This window comes from Convolutriloba macropyga, chromosome 8 (genome assembly GCF_964194025.1).
Source record: "Convolutriloba macropyga chromosome 8, txConMacr16.3, whole genome shotgun sequence".
NCBI lineage: Eukaryota > Metazoa > Xenacoelomorpha > Acoela > Convolutidae > Convolutriloba > Convolutriloba macropyga.
Window position 1 is genome coordinate 61,079,918 of NC_134475.1, and position 19,668 is coordinate 61,099,585.

The 19,668-nt window shown below is 33.1% G+C and overlaps 3 protein-coding genes across 5 annotated transcripts in view; 2 read left to right on the top strand and 1 right to left on the bottom strand.

Annotated features, from left to right (window-relative positions):
- The window catches only part of LOC142344898 (inositol monophosphatase 1-like), a 599,876-nt gene that overhangs the window by 187,334 nt on the left and 392,874 nt on the right, over positions 1-19,668 (top strand). The window lies entirely within an intron of this gene.
- LOC142345127 (uncharacterized) overlaps positions 1-19,668 on the bottom strand; it is an 81,349-nt gene that overhangs the window by 39,551 nt on the left and 22,130 nt on the right. The gene's annotated exons all lie outside the window — the stretch shown is intronic.
- LOC142344240 (uncharacterized) overlaps positions 4,139-19,668 on the top strand; it is a 26,399-nt gene continuing 10,869 nt past the window's right edge. Inside the window, exons 1-4 of one of the 3 annotated variants that reach the window (XM_075395795.1) lie at positions 4,139-4,867; positions 7,836-7,970; positions 15,250-15,453; positions 16,127-16,573. In XM_075395795.1, coding sequence (XP_075251910.1) covers positions 4,546-4,867; positions 7,836-7,970; positions 15,250-15,453; positions 16,127-16,573 — 1,108 coding nt within the window. In that variant the 5' untranslated portion in view covers positions 4,139-4,545. Of the gene's footprint in view, positions 4,868-7,751; positions 7,971-15,249; positions 15,454-16,126; positions 16,574-19,668 lie in introns of all 3 variants that reach the window. The other 2 variants (XM_075395796.1, XM_075395797.1) reach the window with 2 other exon arrangements.

The window sequence follows — 19,668 nt, forward strand, 5'->3', positions numbered from 1 at the left end:
GGGGGGCGAAGCAGAATAGATCAGATTTTTTAAAAAATTTTTTGGACACCAAAATAGGAAACAGATTCAAAACTAGTTATGCGATGGCGCTACAGTTCAATGTATTCCTTCAAACAATGAAGGTGGAGTGCCCGTTGATGTGGGGAAAGACGTTAGCGATAATTTATCGACCAAAATACCAGAAAGAACAAAGCCAACGGTCAAAACGAACACCGCCGCTACAAAAGTTCAAGGGAATTACTAATTCCAGGCATTACTTTTTAAATATCACAATACCTGTATCACTATCTAAAACCCGTTTTCAGTTTCTAGGTTTTTCATCATTTGGTCGGTACCCAAAGATATAATGGGGGGGGGGGGGAGGGGGGAGATTGGCATTGACTGTGCTTCAGAAGAAAGTGTTCGCAACCTACCAAATAATTTTTTTTAATGGGTAGGAAAACGTAAGCGGGGGAAAAGATAAGAACAACGGATATCAAATCGATAGATAAGAGTACAGAACTGAAAAAATTGCGACTCTCTTAGTTCACAGCCACTTTAAAAGTACTTTGTTTTGCAAGCAGCACTGACTCCAAAAACTCCAAATTGAAAAGTGAAACTTTTCAAAGTTCCAAAAGCTCTAATCGAAGTTCATCCGTTTTTCGTTTGGAAGAATAAAAAGTAACACCAAACATTTTCTGCTTTGAATTGACTGCATTTGAGAATATTATCCAATTTATTATTCCAACCTCCAAATTTGTCTGGTGGTCAAAATCTTTGCTACTTTTTTTTTGTTTTTTAAAGAAAATTTTGACAGATTGATGTTTTGCGGAGAGACACGAAGTAGTATCCATGGAAAGCACTTGAAAAACTGAATCTACTGTTGGAGAGACTTTTTTCTTCTAGATGAGACTGGAGTTGAAAGTTTTGTGAAAATATTTAATTTACTCAAATTATCACGACTTAAAAGGGTTAAAAAATTATACAGAAATGGGTATTTTAAAAACTGAGCAGCAAAAACTTGTTATTAAAATGATCTCACATAGGTGAGTAAGAAAAATTACGTTCGAAGAAGGCTCATAGAATATTAGATCGAAAAGGTTCGGTAATTAATCAGTGTCCCTTAAAACCTCTAATAAAGTTTTACTCATCTTCATTCAGTTATTCATCGAAAACCTATGTCTTTCCAGCGATGTGCTCAAGGTCAACAGTTTGTGGATATCCTATTGAACAATAGTTAATTTATAATCAAAAGATTAAATTATAATCAAATGAATTTTAAAAAATGTTCCTGTCAATTTTACTCATTGATATCCTTTGCGTAGAGATAAAAAAGTTCTGCCACTTAAATATTAACAAATATTAAACTTTTTGTTGAAACAATTTTTTCGATTTTTTCCAGAAAAAAGGGCTGAAATTTTCGTTTTTTTTCACATTTTTGAATTTTTCACGTTTCGTTTGCAAATTTTAGGAACATTTACTTGACCAGAGCCAAAGAGTTCTATTATTTATTATAATGACAATATGCAATACAAAGCCCCCACCCGAATAAGTATTCGATTTCTGGAGTCAACATCGAAATGTTAAATTTTCAAACGCCTTCACGTTTTTCAGCTTATTTGTCGACGCTTGCGGGCTTAAATAATGCTTAAGTAAACATTAGATAAAGTAAAAACAGAACTATGTGTCTTGTGATACTGTTCAATGAAGTTATTTGTTTGCCAGACAGGTTTAAAAAAGATCTAGACAGACCACTTAGAGCCTAACAAAATTACACAAATTGGGTAATAAAGTCCAAGGAAATCAGTTAAGCTACATTAGCATTCAGTCTTCGAAATCTTTTCATCTCTCTGAGTGATAACGAGTTCAAAATTTTCTGTTTCGTGGCTCTGTGAGTTTCTGGTTCTTCTGCAATTCAGAAAAGATGTGACGTTTTTCAAAAAAATTTAGCGGAACAGCTTCAGTTCAATTGCTTTTAACAAAATTTAGCTCAAAATTACTTGCCAATTGATTGATTGGTTTTGAAGTGAAATTCAGCAACATTTGTTAGATGAATCTCAAATTTTTTTGTTAACTGAAGTTGTCTGAAACTGAGCAAACGAATTGGCAACTGCACATTTCTTAAGGGAAATGAAGACCAGTTTTGGTTTCAACCACGTTCTTGCGTACTTTACAAAAAAATTTTAGCCCGCAGTTATAAATATACTATTTTATTGTAACTCCTTAATTATTTGGAGCATCATTATTCCAAACAGTTAGTTTTGTTGTGCGTCACTCCTGTTTTTTTTTTCGAATTCGTCAGAAGAATTTTTTATGGCTCTCAAACGAAATTTGTAGCAATTATATTAGTCCCGTTGGTCTTTTTTCAAAGCGATTTTTTGCGTGACCGGTTTTTTTGTCTTACCCATTTGACTTTTCGATCTCAATAACGGGATAATTGTAAAGCGCCCATCGGGCATTAAGTTCTCTTAGAGCCTTTCAGCTTACTAGTCTCCAAGTATAAGGTTCACAGAAACTGATTTGCAGACTTATACTTATGGTGTGAAGGACGGTCCTTAGAAATTGATCCCACACCCCACCGCCCCCACATCAGTCCCCCAATGCACTTTTGCACCCGTTCTGTGCTCACCATACAACCCTTCAATTAAGCTAAAGCTAGATTCACTAAACCGCTTGCCGGTTGTTTGAAAACAATTCGCCCGACGTTGATCGGTTATGTTTCTAATCTTCGGCGTGACTTCTCTCGGCTAATTTATTTATCACTTGATCTATTGAATAGAGAGATAAAAGGGTTGAATAGCGGAATAGCTTGGGGCGATTTGATTTTTTGTCAAAAAATGAAGTCAAAATGAGAGGGGACAAACCTGTTTAGCCCATTATAGATACCTGTTACCTAAACTATGTGCCAGTTACTCTTGGTTAGCTTGTCTAGCACAACTTAACTTTCGTATTAGACCAATTATTATCTCAAGGAGTGGAGCAGGAAGAAAGAGACAGCCTAAGTACCAAATTACAAAAACAAATGACAATTTAAGACAATTATGCCATAGAAATAAGACGATCATATCTGAATCCAAGAAATTTTTTGTTGCAAATGTTTGATATTGCCAAAAGAGTTTTCAGTCTAATCGCTTTCAAGTTTTTAACGACAGCTTTATCATATCACTCTGATTCTGTATGTTTTCTCAGAACATTTAGACATCATAGAGTACATCATAGAGTCAAATGTTTTTGATGTTGAAGCTTAAAGGAATTTTTAAGACATCAATATTTCATCAGTGGTTGAAATATTTAAACACTTTTACAAATCTAGCATCTGAGTTACAATATTATACTCTTTGTTTTTATTTGATTGCCTCTCTTATGTTTTTCCTCTAACTCCGTGATTTAAATAGTCCTTTGATAGGCTGTAACTTATCCTGTGCAAATCTCTGTGGATACCAATGACACTTGTGTTTTGAAGCTCAATAGAGACAAAGAGAGATGATCTAAGAATTCGAAATAAACAAATATTATTGTCTAAGTCTACCATTGCAGGATTTTTGCGCACGCTTTACTCTAAGAGAACTGATCTCAGTTTCAGGGAATTATTTTCACAATACACATTATTTGAAAGTCTTTTGAAGGATAGTTTTTTTCAACTTTTTGATAATGCATTTTTTGTACTTTTATGCAAAAAAATAATGCGGATCAGTCAACTTTGGCAAAAAGCTCAAAACTAGCTTAAAACTTCTACCGTCAAACAAAATTTAAATGATTGGAACAATAGGTTATTTGTGTCGATAGAGAAATTTAAAATTGTGGGAAATTAGGAGACCACAAACCTTCCATAATTGTCAAATAATGCATTCATTCTTAGCAAAAAATAGAGAACAAAAAATCTTCAAGGATATGAATTTTGTTAAATTTTAGCAAAATATGTACCGGTTGTAAATTTAAAAGGTATTATACACAGGTGACAATTGTACGTGATATCAAGGAACTGTATTAAAGACCTTCAATTTTTCTGCCAAGAATACAACGATGACAGAATCTCAGAACTTTCTCATTACTTCTGATAGAAGATTTAATAATTTGAAACCAATTGGGATAAAAAAAGGATTAATCTCATTATCCCGTTGATGTAAAAATGGCATAAAATGGCGCAGAAATCAGATTCGAAAAATTCTCTCTCCCATGTATTAAGAAAACATTGGTTCTGAAACGGATTATGCTCGCTAATTTGGTTAGATTTGCTCGGAATTAAAAATAACTGATCAAAGACAGCTTGTAAAAAGCTTAATCAGTTGAAATATGATTTGACGTGTTTGTACAAAAAAATCTGGAGTTAGTAACGTTTTCCTAGCTTTCAAAACTGCGGAATGTAAAAATGCAAAACAATCTGTCGTAACAATCGAATCAGATACTGTGACGTCATCAATCAACTATTGCGACAGTGAAAAACTGACAAAAGACGAATTAATCGAAGCTGCAACTGGGCAATGGTTGAGTACGGTTGCGCCATACAAGTACTCTGGTCAAGACAAAGCTATCATCACAACCGGCTGTTTAGATAACGATAACGAAATGCTGAAAAAACTACAAAAAGATACATTTTTGCTATCGACAGCTAAAGGCATCGCAGAAATCGACTGCAGCTTTCTAGACGATTCTGGAAACTCAGAAACAAACAAAGCTGCTGTTTACCTTGTATGTCAGTTTAAGTGGAGCGCAGTTTTGAAAAATTCTGATGTGACTAAAAGAGTGTTTTTTGACGACGCGTTTTACAAAAAGTTTTGCAAAACGTACACGATAGAGTCCTGTAGTGATAGTGGGGTTAGTTGCGATGAAAATTCAGAAAATTCAGAAGGGTCAAAAAGTTCAGAAAGTGAAGAAAGTTCATCTTCAGGCACTGATTGTCTTTAAACCAGAACAACTCAACACGGCAAAATGAGTCATTTCAATACAACATTACGCACCCTTTTATGAATTTGGGTGCTTTCGGGGCTTTTGTGGACAAAATGGGCAATGCTAAGTCATATTTTTTCAGTATATGTTACGCGACTCTGCTTGAGGCTACTGAGAATTTATGGCGTGTATCGAGAACCGTGAAGCCGGTGGAAATATTCTGTCAGAAGTTCGGAGCGATTTCTGCAGAGTCACGTAACCACTTAAAACTCGAAACTTTGCCTTTTTCCAGCTCCTTCTATAATTTCATTCAGTGAGAACAATAAATCGATCGATCCTCAACCGCTTCGTTCAGAAGTTTTGGGTTCCTGTCAACATCCTTAAAAGCTTAGAAGAAGTCCTTTGTGACCCCCTAACAATAAGGCCTGTTTTCCTATGTCTGTGTATAATTTGTCGTTTCAAATACGTTTTGCTTATTTAAATTTTCACAGCTGAAAATTCATTTTCTCCCATGAATTTAGAGCAGCATACTTTTAAATTTTTTGACGATGCTTTAATTTCAAACAATGAAAATTGATTAGAGCGATTAGAAAGATAACTTGTTTTTGGCTTCTCATGATTTTCTTCTGTCAAAAACCCAATTTTGGGAGTCCTGTTTTCCAATTTATTGAGTCAAATTAAGGGTTTCATGTTAAGCTCATCATTGAGGACAAGCTGATAAAAATTAGGGTTTGTTTTGACCGTGCTGATTGAGAGCTTTTAAAATTTATGTTTTTAGGGTTAAGCAAGACTATTCGACTTCAATAAGTTACTCAATCAAAATTGTTGGCATACGGTAGCTATAAATGGCTTAAATATCTATTTTTTAAGCATTATTTGTCGTCTCTAATTAGTACTAAGAGACAATATTCTGACTGTGTTAACTGAGAAGGACGCATCAAAAACGTTGAATCAGATATTGTTTTATTTGTGTTTGGTTTTTTCATTTGGAATGAAAGATTTCTAGTCCTGATAAAATTAAAATTACGCCAAGTTCGTGGAAGTTTTCCTCTCATAGAATTATTGAATTAAAAAATTTCTTTTAAAAATTTAACCTCAATTCTGACATAACTGAACAAATTTTTTGTAAAAAAACTGCCAGTGAAAGTAAAATCATAGTTTATGAGTTTTTGTCAAACAAAATTAGAAGCAGTTATTGCAAGCGTGTGTGTCCTTCTTAGAATTTTTTTTTCTTGTGAAACATAGTTTTGATTTAACCTCTAAGGTGATGCTTGGTTTCATGATTTTCGTGTGACCTAAATTGCTCTTCTTCAGAAATTAAGTCTACGTCTGAAAAAGCTATTTAAGGATAGCGACTAAAATGCACAAGTAACCGAGTGGTTAATGAGTCAATCTATTACAGTGGCGGTGCAGTCATTTTTTGCACCCATAAAAATTTTAGGCGAACGCCCCCTCTGAATTAAATTTTTCTGCCTGTGGTTTGAAAGTAATTTGTCGGACGTTGTTTATATATATATATATATATATATATATAAATATATTTTTATATATATATATATATATATATATATATATATATATTTGTATATATGTAATATCTATTTATATATATATATATATATATATATATATATATATATATATATATACATATATATATATATATATATATAATTATACATTTATATGTATATATATATATATATATATATATATATATATATATATACATGGTTTGGTTTGTTTTCAGAATTCAACAATCAAAAACTGAGCACAACGGTTGGTTTGAAACAAAACTTCAATGGTTTACAGAGGTTAAATTTTCACTCTAAGATTACTAAATTTGTTGTATTTGTGATAACATTGAAAAGAAGTATTTTCTTTGGAGCACTGTCTTCAATCCATTTGTAATTTTTTTGTCAAGTCCAACAGTCAATTGTTACCCATCTTTCAAACAAATTATGCGAATAGGATCAACTAATTAGACTTTCTTTGCGTTTTTTTGTGTATTCGAGTAAGTTTCAACTGTTTTGTTGAATTATCTTTAAATTTTTACAGGGTTGACAGTCTTTTTAATATTTCAGATATTTTTTAATATTTGGTTTCCACCCAAAAATCCACTTCAATGCTATTAACTTATTGGTTTAGAGTTCACAGATTTCCCAGAGAAAAAACGTGACAACTAATTCAAATCGACTTCATCTAATTTTGCTAGCGTGTTCTTTTCAAATTTAAAAATTTTATCATAAATAAATCAGAAAGGTGAAAAGTCATTTATTAATTTCCTTACTTCAACAATGGTGCGCAACATATCTTTTTATGAGAATTACAACTCCTTCTTGTTCAATGGAATTTCAATCCAAAAACTTTAGTTTATTTGGTGCAGGTTGCGATTTCTGTCTGCTTAGTTTTGATAATGTAATCTTTTTGGTCGAAATTGATTGATTTAATAATACTCATAACCTAACCAGTTTTCCCACTATCATGTTAACTTTTTAAAAATCCTTGCTCTCTCTTTTTTGCGGCAGAGAAAAAGTTTTACATTCATAATGATAATATTAACTTATTCATTTTATGCTTCGAACACACAAAGAGTTATTTATAGCGAACTATATACAGTTAAATTGAAACAGAAAAGAATACACTTTTATCTCTTAATTGGATCCGTTCCCAAGTGCCTTTTTGAGAGAAACTAATTACTATTTTGCTATGTTTTTTTTAAAATATAGAATCAAACACATAAATTAATTCAAGACAAAGAAGATAAGTTATTTAAAGAGGAAATTTTGTTTCGCAGGGGATATAAAATTTTGATTTGTAATAGAACAGAGTTGAATGATACTTAATATTCAAAAATAGAATTTTCCGAAAAATTTTGGCTACAGGATACTCATAGTATGGCCAACATGAAAATCCACGAGCTCTCAATAGCTTATATCACAATCACTGCCGGTGACGTCATATCAAAGAAGACGCAGATGACGTAACGATGGAAGTGAACTGGGAAATTAGCAAGCACATCAGAGGGAGAAAGCCGCTGGATAACACTGGTGCCCTGATACAGGAAGCAAGTAGCAAAGTCAAAACTATGTACACTGGTGAAGGTAAGTTAAGAGACATCATTTAACGGTGTCAGGGCAATTTATCCAATTCCATTTTACCCAATACCATTATACCCAATGCCATTCTTCCAGCCTGCCATTTCAACCAGATCTATTATACCCAATGCCATCACGCCTAATGCCATTTTAACTAGTATCATATATAAACAATTGATTTTGAGGTTTTCGCTCAATAACCCGACTACAAATTAGCAGTCGCTGCTACACGTATGTTTTAACAAACTTAATGGCCCGTGGGACTTGATATGAAACTGTCACAACCGAACATGGGATTAATTTATCTGCTTAAGTATGTTATGAAACGCACGGGAACAGCTACTGCTAATTTGTAGTCGGATTATTGAAAGAAAACATCAAAGTGCATTGTGTATAACCACTTTGGGGAAACTAGAATTGGGTAGAATGGCTTTGGATAGAATGATATAGCATTGAGTAAAGCGGCATTGGGTAGAATGGCTCTGGATAGTGGCTTTGGTTAGATTGGCATTGCGTAAAAAATGCATTGAGTAGAATGGCATTGGGTAATTTGGCATTGGATAGAATGGCATTGGGTAAAAAAGCATTGGGTAGAATGGCATTGGGTTTAATGGAATTGGGTAGAATGACATTGGATAAAAATGCATTGGGTAAAATAGCATTCGGTAGATTGGCATTGGGTAAATTGGCATTGGATAGAATGGCATTGGGTAAAAAGGCATTGGGTAGAAATACATTGGGTAAAATTGCATTGGGAAGAATGGCATTGGCTAAAATGGCCTTGTGCAGTATGGCATTGGGTAGAATGACAATAGGTAAAATGGCTCTGAGTAAAATGGCGTTGTGTAGAACGGCTCTGGAGAGTGGCATTGGGTAGTTTGGCATTGTGTAAAATGGCAATGGGTAGAAGTGCATTGGGTAATTTGGCAATGGATAGAATGGCATTGGGTAAAAAAGCATTTGGTAGAATGGCATTGGGTAGAATGACATTGGGTAAAATGGCATTGGGTAAAATAGCAAAGGGTAAATTGGCATTGGGTAAATGGCATTTGATAGAATGGCATTGGGTAAAAAGGCATTGGGTAGAAAGGCATTGGGTGAAATAGCAATGGGTAGAGTGGCATTACATTAAAATGGCATCGGATAGAGTGGCATTGGGTAGAATGACAATGGATTAATTGGTTTTGGGTAAATTGGGTGAAATGGTTTTGAGTAAAATGGTGTTGTGTAGAGTGGCCTTTGTTAAAATGGCAATGGGTGAGATGGCATTAGGTAAAATGGAATTGGGTAGAATGGCATTGGGTCAACTGACATTTGATAGGATGACATTGGGTAATATGGCGATGGGTAACATGGCATTTGGCAGAATGGCACTGGGTAGAGTGTCAATGGATAAATTGGCGTTTGACAAAAGGCATTGGGTAGAATGGTTTTAATTAGATTGGCTTTGGGTAGAATAACATTGGGTATAATGGCTTTGAGTAAATTGACGTTGTGTAGAATGGCATTTCGTTAATGGCATTGATTAAAATGGCATTTGAATGAAAGGCCTTGGGTAAAATGGCATTAGGTAGGTTGGCATTGGTTAAACTGGCATTTGGTAGAATGGTACTGGGTACAATGACAATTGGTAACATGGCGTTAGGTAAAAAGTTAAAAATGGCATTTGGCAGAGTAACATGGGTAAAATGGCGTTGTATAGAATGGCATGTGGTAAAATGGCATTGGGTAAAATGGCATTTGTTAAAATGGCTATAGGTAAAATGGCATTAGTCAGATTGGCATTAGGTTAACTGGCATTTTGTAGAATGGAATCGGGTAACATGGCATTGGGTAATATGGGATTGGGTAGAATGGCAGTGGGTAAAATGGCATTTGGTAAAATGACATTGGGTGAAATGGCATTGGCTAGAATGGCATTGGGTAGAATAGCATGGGTAAAATGGCATATGGTAAAATGGCCTTGGGTAAATTAGCATTGGGTAGATTGGCATTGGGTAGAATGGCAGTGGGTGAAATGGCATTTGATAAAATGTCATTGGGTAATATGACTTTGGGTAGATTGGCATTGAGTAAACTGGCATTGAGGTAAAATGTAATGTGGTAGATTGGCTTTGAGTAAACTGGCGTTTTGTAGGATGACATTGTGTAACATGGCACTGGATAACATGCATTTGGTAGAATGGCATTGGTTAAAAGGGCATTGGGTAGAATGGCATTGGGTGAATTGGCATTGGGTAAAATGGCATTGGGTAAAGTTGCATTGGGTAAAAAGGCATTGTGTAGATTGACCTTGGCTAAACTGGCATTTGGTAGAAAGGCAATGAGTAGCTTGGCATTTGTGGCATTGGGTAGATCGGCATTGGTTGAAATGGCAATGGGTAGAATGGCATTGGGTAAGATGGCATTTGTCAGAATGGCATTAGGTAGAATGGCATTGGGTAGAATGGCATTGGGTGAAATTGTTTTGGGTAAAATGGCTTTGGGTAAAATGGTATTTGCTAGAATGGCATGGGAGAAAATGGAATTGGATAGAACGCCATTGGGTAGAATGGCATTGGGTAAAATGGAATTGGATATATTGTCATGCAACCCACTTAGCACATCATTACCATATACAGCATCACAATTAAAATTAGGAGACATCACTCGACAGGTTCTGGCCCATTTGATTATTTTTCAAGCGCTTTATGTGCTAACTCTAATTTTAAAATAATTTATTTTTTGCAAAAATTTTTGTATCGAGTTCATAAATGTTTGTTTTATAATGGATAATGATTGCAAAAAACTGTAAATTAATCACAAATTTTTGCATAGAATTTGCTAATATATTTGAAGCTGAAAACTGATTCGAAAATGTTTTAGAATGTAATTGTTAATTTGCCAATTTTTTTAAAAAACTTTTTTCAAAGAGTTTTAAATCCAATTTGAAAATACGTACGAGTAAAACTTTTTTTAAAAATTGGCCAGGAATTTGTTAAATTTTTTGTTAAAGGTTTTGTGTAATTTGTACAACATTTGAAAATTCAAATCTTATCTAATCTCCGTAACACTCTATTAATATAATATCTGTCATTTTGTTCAACTTCTGGCAACTTCTGATAAAAATCCACGCTGCGTGTCTTTTAATCGCCATAATCCCCAGATCAATCGTATTCTCTTTTGATGCAACTGTTTCTGTTTCCCATTTTGTACAAAATTCGCAATGACCGCAATTAACAATGCATAAGCAAAATATGTTTTGAAACAATTTCGCTCATCTATTAAGATTAGAAAACGGAACTTGTGTATAAAATTCGAGTCAATTCTTATATCTGTTCATAACTACATAGCTACGGACAGTAATGGGAGTGAGTGATTTGTTCAACAGATTTTTGACCCCTTATTTTTTGAAAAGGAAAATATGAATTGCTTTTAAAGAAATAAACCTTTTTTTATATGATCATTTTTTTATTAAGAGGGAATACAACTATAAATTTGATGAGTATACAAAATACTCAGCCAACTGTATTGTTTTAGAGGAATCTATGCTCGCAATTTTTGCGTCCTACAAGATTTTTGCTTTTGAAAAATGAAAAAGTTCTGAATGCCTGAATTTTGAGCATAAAAAATTATCTTGAGGTAAGGTTCTTGGGACAAAAAACAGCTCGCTATATTCATTTTTTCTAAATTAACAAAATCAATCAGCAAAATTAAAGAACCCATTCAGCAGAAGTCCATTTCTGTAGAACTCTAGAACACAGCTTAGATCTTGAAATCTTGAAATGCTTTTGATTAATTTCTCTCGTAGAGAAGCAATTATTGTAAACGTGTGTTTCTTTTTTATGCAAAACTTTCGGTTGAACGTTTTGACTTTTCGAGTGACTATTACGCCCTTGACGTTTTGAATTTCGGGTGATCTAAAATTCTTCCTCAATCACAGTTTCAAGCGAGCTGAACTTATTTGGCGGTAATTTAACACTAAAAATCAAATGAAATGTGCGCTGAAACTGGTGCTATTTTTCACTTTACATCTTAATAATGGTAAATGTTACCACTAATGGGTGAAGCCCACTATTGAACATCTTAGTGCCATTTAGGCTCCCCCGGCTGAGGCAGGCTGCAATTGATTAGAGCTCCCACTAGTTGTTCGCGAGCAATTCTTTCGACGTTTAGTCTCTTATTTTTCTTTTTTTAAAACTTATAGATTAGTCTACCAGTTCGTTACTCTGTGTCAGTTGGTTAATGCATTATTAATAAAAGTGCGTGAATATATATATATATATATATATATATATATATATATAAATATATATATCATTTTTTCTTTCCAGTACACAGAGTGCGTTTAACAACTTGTATAAGATGAACAAGATGGCTCGCGCTAACTTGTGCGTAACATAAAATGTTCCAACATACCTCTCGAGGTTGAAAAAAAAAATTCAATTCTGCCAGAGAGAGAAACCGATGGGAGCATCCTAAAGCAACTTATATGCATTGAAGAAAATTACTCGTACTGATTGAATAAAAAAGTGCCATCTTTTTTTCTAAAGAACAAACTCTAGAAAGTTAAGTGCAATACAATCTGAAAAAGACAGAAAAATCACACAATTACACCCACGGCACACACTTTACACAAATAAGTACCAAATTACGAAAACAAAGCCCAAAGCAAAAAAAGCAACATTTTGGATGTTTTGTTTTTGTCAACAGGTTAATTCTCAGGGTTCGTTGTTGTTCATTTAGGTCTTCTTTGTTTTTTCATAAAAAGAACTTGCTGTAGACTTCTTTAGGCAGTTTTAAACAAAACTTTAATTTTGACACTTAGGTTTGAAACGTAACTTTTTGAAGTTTTAAGAGTTTTTTTGCCGTTGTTATATATCATCAACGCATCGGGACAATTACAATTTCAATATCAGCAGAAGTGTTATCAGTGAAACTAAAAAACAAAGTTTGGATACTGAACACATTTGAAGCCGCAATTTGTAGCAAATATTTAGTAGTCTTTGACAGTTTTTGCACTCTGCCTCTATTTGTGTCTAACAATTGAATGCACCCTTTCTCTCACATTAACGAAACGTTTCTTCTTCTCTTTCTCTCAAACATATAAATGCGCCCACGGAAGCACACGCTCACAAACAAAAATATAAAGCAACCAATAAGAAAAAATTTTTAAAAAGTTTTCGGACTTCTAATCAATGCTCAAAACTCGTCGTCATTTTGTATATGGCTTGACTGATTCTTATGAAAAAAATACGTCTGGAGTTTTTCTTAGGCAATTGTAACGATAATCATAAAAATGACTGTGAAATTTCAAAGAAAAATTGTAAGAGTTTTGGATTTTTTTTCGTGACTTATGATGTTTCATGAGCATAAGGGGACAATTATTTTTCAAAATATCACAAACACTCGTTATCAGCTAGATTTAAAAACAAGCAAGCGTGGCATTGAACATAATTAAATCAGCAGTTTGTTGCAAATTTCACCTAAGTTTTCCAAATTTTCTTTAGATTTGTTCTGATTTTCATTCACTGCTTCTATTTGTGTCCAACATTGGAAGAAAAAATTTCGCTCACGCTAAATCTCTTTTCTCTCTTTCTTTCTGTCTGACTTATATCAATCAAATTGAAAATGTTAAAAACCATACATGAAACCACACGGGCCGCACACGCACACGCATTCACACCCACACAAATAAAAAGCAAATCTCGACTCCAAAAAATAAGAAATTTAAAATTTTCTTTTTGGCATCTGATATTTATACCACATTTGTTAACTTTTATATGTCTTTTGATTGTTGAGTCAATCTAAACAACTGGGTTTGAACTTCATGAGGCATCTGTTTTGGTGATGGTAAAAGTTACATTAAAATCAGAAATTTACTTTTGGAACTATTTCAAAATTTTTTGTCTGATTCGCATTTCTGCTTCTGTTTTTATTTAAATGTAAACGAACGTTGAAAATTTTTCAAAAACTCTTTTATTTAAAAGTTTTTAGGAAAAGTGACTAATTTTTAACTTAAAATTTTGGTCTTTTCTTTTTTAAATTATTTTGAAAAAAATAGGAAAATTTAATAATTTTTTATGAGAATTGAAAAAAAATCTTCTTTTTTCAAAAAAAATTTTTTTACTGGAATAGTTTTGCAATCTTTGAAGAGGTTTTGGGTTTGCAGTTTACAAAAACGCCCAAAGACTAGAAAAGATCAGTTGGAAAAGCAATTTCGAAATACAGCTAAGTAAAATATAAAAATATGTATTAAAACTGAGAACATGTATTAAAATTTTCAACCTGATATTCCATAAATTCTTTAATTATTTATTTCATCTGAATATCGTCTTTTAAAAAATATTAGTGCGAACTGTTTGCTCTGATATTATAAGGAAAACAAATATAGATTATAAAAAAATAATTCCCTGTCTTTTTTCAATAAGGAATTTGGTTGATTTAATGTTCGTTTCTCGATAAAGGATTTCTTAGGTTTCTATGGTTTTGAAAACACTTAATTTGTTAGTTCCGAATAGATGATCAAATTTTTGCCCAAATTAAGAATTTAGAAAAAAGTACACTTTCCGCTTCTAAATAAAATTTCAGAATTGATTTTTATTTTTTGAGAGCTCTAAATTGTATGAAAAGTTCAATTTCCCAAAAATCTTTCTGACACAGAAAAAAACGTCGTGCAATAGTTTTAACTTTCAGAAAACAGAAAAACGGAGAGAAATGTTTTTTAAGCAAGTTTTTGAGCAAATAAACGAAACATTCATCTTTTATTTGGAAATTATTGGTCATATAGTTTAGTTTGTTTAAATTTAGGCTTAAAACTGTAAAGCATTAGTTAAAATTTCCCATTTAACCTAACTAAATTTACTACAATTGTTTCAGTCTGTTTTTATCTTTAATTTCAATGCAATCTTATGTCACCCCCGCGCCGCCCCAGGCGATCGTTCTTTTTCCTGCTCAATTTTGAGAGCTCTAATTTGCCTGAATTGTTCAATTACTCAAAAATCTGATACAAAAATGCATTTTACAATAATTTTAAACCAGCAGGAAACAGAAAGACGGATAGAAATGTTTTTTAAACAAAATTTTGAGAAAAAAATAAAACATTCATCCTCTTTTTTTGGAATTTATCGTCTAGGCTTGAAACTGTAAAGCATTATTTAGAAATTTCCATATAACCTAACTACATTTGCTACAATGTTTTTCATTTGCTTTTATCTTAAATTTCAATGCAATCTTTCACCAGCTTCCCCCTTCACCCACCCCTATATAACAGGTGTTTGAAAAAAGAATTCTACTTGGGTTTTAGGCTGCACGAACCACAAAATTCCGATTGGTTTCAACTCTGAGGTTGCTATTAGAAAAACCACATGGAGCAGCGCTTCTTATTGTGAAAAGAAAACATCGACTTCAAAAGACAAGGATGGTTTTTTGAAAGAGGCAGTAAGTGCCTGGATGAGTCAAATGTCAAGTAACTACAAGTTTGCAGGGGACGACCAACAGATTGTTGATGGTCGCAATTTTTGTTAACAATCGCTTCAATGTGCTAAAAACGGGGAGGGGGGGGGGGGTTGAATAGAGGGGCGACTTGGATATATGGGGTGATGTGCGGTGTTTTATTATGAAGTTCTTTTTCTTGCTCATTAAGCTGTCGTCAGAATGCGCTCCCAACCCATTGAAATCTTGAAAGATTACAGAAAGTTGGTGGTTTAACATGTTTGGTAGTTGTGATAATCAATTTAATTGTCAATTCAACAAAATTTCATAGAAAATTATCACTATTTGATGGTTTGAGAAACACCAAATTTTTGATAAATCCGTTCTGATAGATGCTTCTTTTCCGTGGAATGTGTCTAACCATAAATGGAATTTTTAAATAAATTTATAATGGATAAAACGAATGTAATGGCTATAAATTCTCACATATTATCAGTGCGTACACAAAATATTATCCATCAAAAACTAAATAGCTTTACTTTGTCCACGCAAGCTTATGAAGTTTTTCTCCATGGGGAAGAGAAAACTCGTTCTGTTATCCCCTAGTCAATCAAAAATGAATTCTGTAAAATTTGAGGAATTTTCAGAATTAATCCAATCTTGTAAGATTTATGAGATTGACGAAACTCAAAATTCTTCTAAATAAGCATTTAGTGGCTAAAAAACTGGTTGTTAACAAAAAACTGAAGGTTGCAAATCGGCCGATGGGACGAGTAACGAAATATCCGGTCTTGAGGTTCTCCTCAGAAACACGTTTCTAATCATAGCTGGTAAAAACTCACAAGATATTTCCTGTGCTTATTACGACAACACAAACGCAGACCCGTGGGATGCAAAAACAGCACAATATGTATCATGTTATTTCAGTCAAAAAACTATAATCGCGAAAGAATCTTTGACACAGTATGTCTATTTTGATGAAACTATGTTTAACGCATTCTGCTACGATAACTCGAACCCTAAAATGCACAACTGTGGGAGTTACAAGAAACCCTGTTTGGGTGTGGTAATCAATGACGTAACGTCGAATGTCATCGACGTTGTCACGAAGACAGTTCCGGAGAGACCAAAATTGGAAGTTGGAAGTTTGGCGGTTGAAGCGTATGTTGCAGCTATGGACAGATATACACAGATTGGTGAATTTTTAAATAGATTTTACAGAATTTAAACACTTTGATATAAGCTGATGCTATAGAACCAACTTTTGAAATATAAATTTAGGCCCACACATTCGAAATACGACCAGAAACAAAAATTTTCAAATTTTCAACAAAATAACTAATTTCTACTGAATCGCGCTGAGTGTTTTCTAGGGATATTCAATTGAAATTTATTGTTCCGACCCCTCTTGAGGGGGGAGGAACTATATAGTCAACTGGGTTTTTTTTGTTCAGTCATTTTTGGCCGATCGATATATTCATCGTAGAGAGTTGAGACTAGTATCATTAGACAGCTTGTCCAGCGTATAATATGGAATTAAAAAGATTTTTTCAATTTTCGTTTTTGACAGGGAGATATCGAGGTTTAAACTTTCGAGAAAATAGAGTGAATTCCGTTGATTTCATTCAACTTTTTTCGGAATTTTTGACTAAAGTTTCGCCAATTTTGATAAAATTTAATAAAATTTTTCATGAAAATGTTGTTGATTTTACTTTTAAGAAGAAATCCATTGTCGGCTATTTTCATTGAATTTTTTTGTCACAAATTCTGGCTAAAAATTTCACAAAAGTCAGACTTTTTCATCAAAAACAGAACGAAATAGGTTTCTTTAGTCCACTCTGATTAAATTTGCAGGAAGTGCATACCCAAACACCACTAACACAATCTTTGTTGACTGAAAAGGGGGCTAATTTCACTTCAACTTCCGTTGAGAGTGCTCTGTAAATAAAACTTTGCCGTTTTTTGCTAATTTTATTCGCTGATTATCAAAAACGCAGCATTTGCTTTTGATTTTTTAACAAACAAAAATTTATATCAATGACATTCCAAAAAAACAAATATTCCTACTGGACAATCAACATTAGCAGGACTTGTTCTGTACCAATCTTGGACCGTTACAATCAAAAAATAATTCGGATTGTCATCAGTCGGTTTTTTATAAAAAAAATTCGATCACTTTTATATTAAATAAAAAACAGAACATTTCAAATCAAAGCTGACTAGTGATAGGTCCTATTGGCTTCCTAATTAGCTCGAAATTAATTTATCTAGTTGATTACTTGAAACTTTATGGTCGTTTTGACTTTTAAAATATTTGATTTTTAAATAAAAAAATGGCATATTGAATTTTGCCTCCATTTTTCTCTTACTTTAGTCAACTTGCAACTTAGTGTCAGCAATCAACGAGTGCTCCTTCTTTCTGATGAATTCAAATTTAGTCTATATTGCGGTGTTACGCCTTAAGTTATGGTGTTCTGGCTTTGATACTACTAGATTTCACAAACTTTTTTTAAATTTTACGTATTTGCCAATTTTTCATGTTTACTAATTTTGTCAAAATTTCACGTTATTGTCAGTTCATATATCACGCTTTTCGCGTTTAAAATAACGCTCAACTGATAATATTTAAATCCTTAAAGATATAGATTGTGGTTCTTTACCGCTTCGACAACACTTTCTCGAAGAATTTAATTGAATTTTTTAATTTTGTATTTAACTCTCGTTTTTACTTTGTCTTTTTAGTCGTATTTAATTTCCTGTAAAATGACCCGGTTTGATTGGTTTTTCCTGAAAAAGTAGATGAGGCGATGTTCTGATATTAGAAGATAGATAATGGCTTTAATGACTTTGAAAACAATTGTTTTCCAAAATGGAAAAAAAAAATATTTCAACCTCGCCATTTTGTTCCTTTTATTGTCCGTTTGTGACCTGGTCTCGTTAATTAAAGGTTAAAGATGACATTATTTTTTGTCTGGAGAAGGTATCAAAGGGATTGGTGTCACAAAATCTAATGTTTTAGAGAATTCGTGATAAATTTACTGGCTTCGACACGGGTTTTTCACAAAAAAATTAAATTAATTTTTGATTTTTGTCAAATTTGACGTTCTTTGTATAGACCTAAGACATGTTTTGGATATTTGCAGGTCTCGAGGGCTTCCTTTGGAAGAATACACGTATCTATTCAATTTTTTTGATTTTGTAATTAATGGCTTTCATGTCTTTGGAAATAAATTTTTTTCGATAAAAACAAGTTTTACACAATCTTGCTTTTTTTTTCTTTTTTGTATAACTGTTGCATGTTTTCATTAAAGAGGGCCAGTTTATACATTCGAAGGTGCAATCGAACATATTTTGGGGCCAAAGAATGGCTTTACGGCTTCCAAAGCATTTTCTGGCAAGTTTTAATTGATTTTTAGTTTGTTGTCTATTTGTTGTTCTTTTTGTAACTGCATAAAAAATTAAATACCAAGAGTTCTTAATTTCCGTTTATAGAAGCATTGGTAATTTTAATCCTATGGGATTTTTTAGTTGATTCCTAATGGTTTTCATTACTTTGAAATTAATTGTTTTTTTTTTTTAAAAAAATTCAGCGAATTTTCTAACTTTAAAGTTTCTGCTCTTTTTTGTCTAATTGTTACCAAGCTTCATTATGAACTGGTGAATAACTATTTTTTTCTGGTGAATTACAAGTTATTTTGGTTTATTTTCAGTTTTCTCTGACTCTTTTTTGACTTTGTTATTAAGTTTTGTTTTTTAAAACAGACATAAATTTTTTGATGTAATTAATGTTTGTTGTTGTTGTTTGATTTTGCCGTTCGTCTTCGCTCGCTTTCTTAATATCGGCATACCTCATCAATCTAATGCATCATTTTTTACTCCACTGACTTATTTGCTTTGGAGGCTATCTTTTCGTTCATACACCAGTTTTTTGAAAAATACTTGAATTTTTTGTGTTTTTTCTATCTGTTCCTCATTTGGTAGACAATTATGCCAAAATTGTGGATGAGCGCGGTGGGAACCTTATGTGCAATCGCACATTACCGAGCCGCCTTGTTGAATAAGGATTTATTTGAGCATTTACGGATGTGCCTGCAATTTGTAACTTTTAAACAATTTTTTGCTATCATTATAGAGTTTTGAGGCTTGATTCTCATCGTTGCCTGAACTAGAAGCTTTAGCGACCGATGTAGATGGAACAACAAGTGCCTAAAAATATGAAGTGGAACCAATGCACAATTTCGAGAATTGAGGCCTCCACGACTTGCGTCAGCAATAAAACATTTCTTAGAGG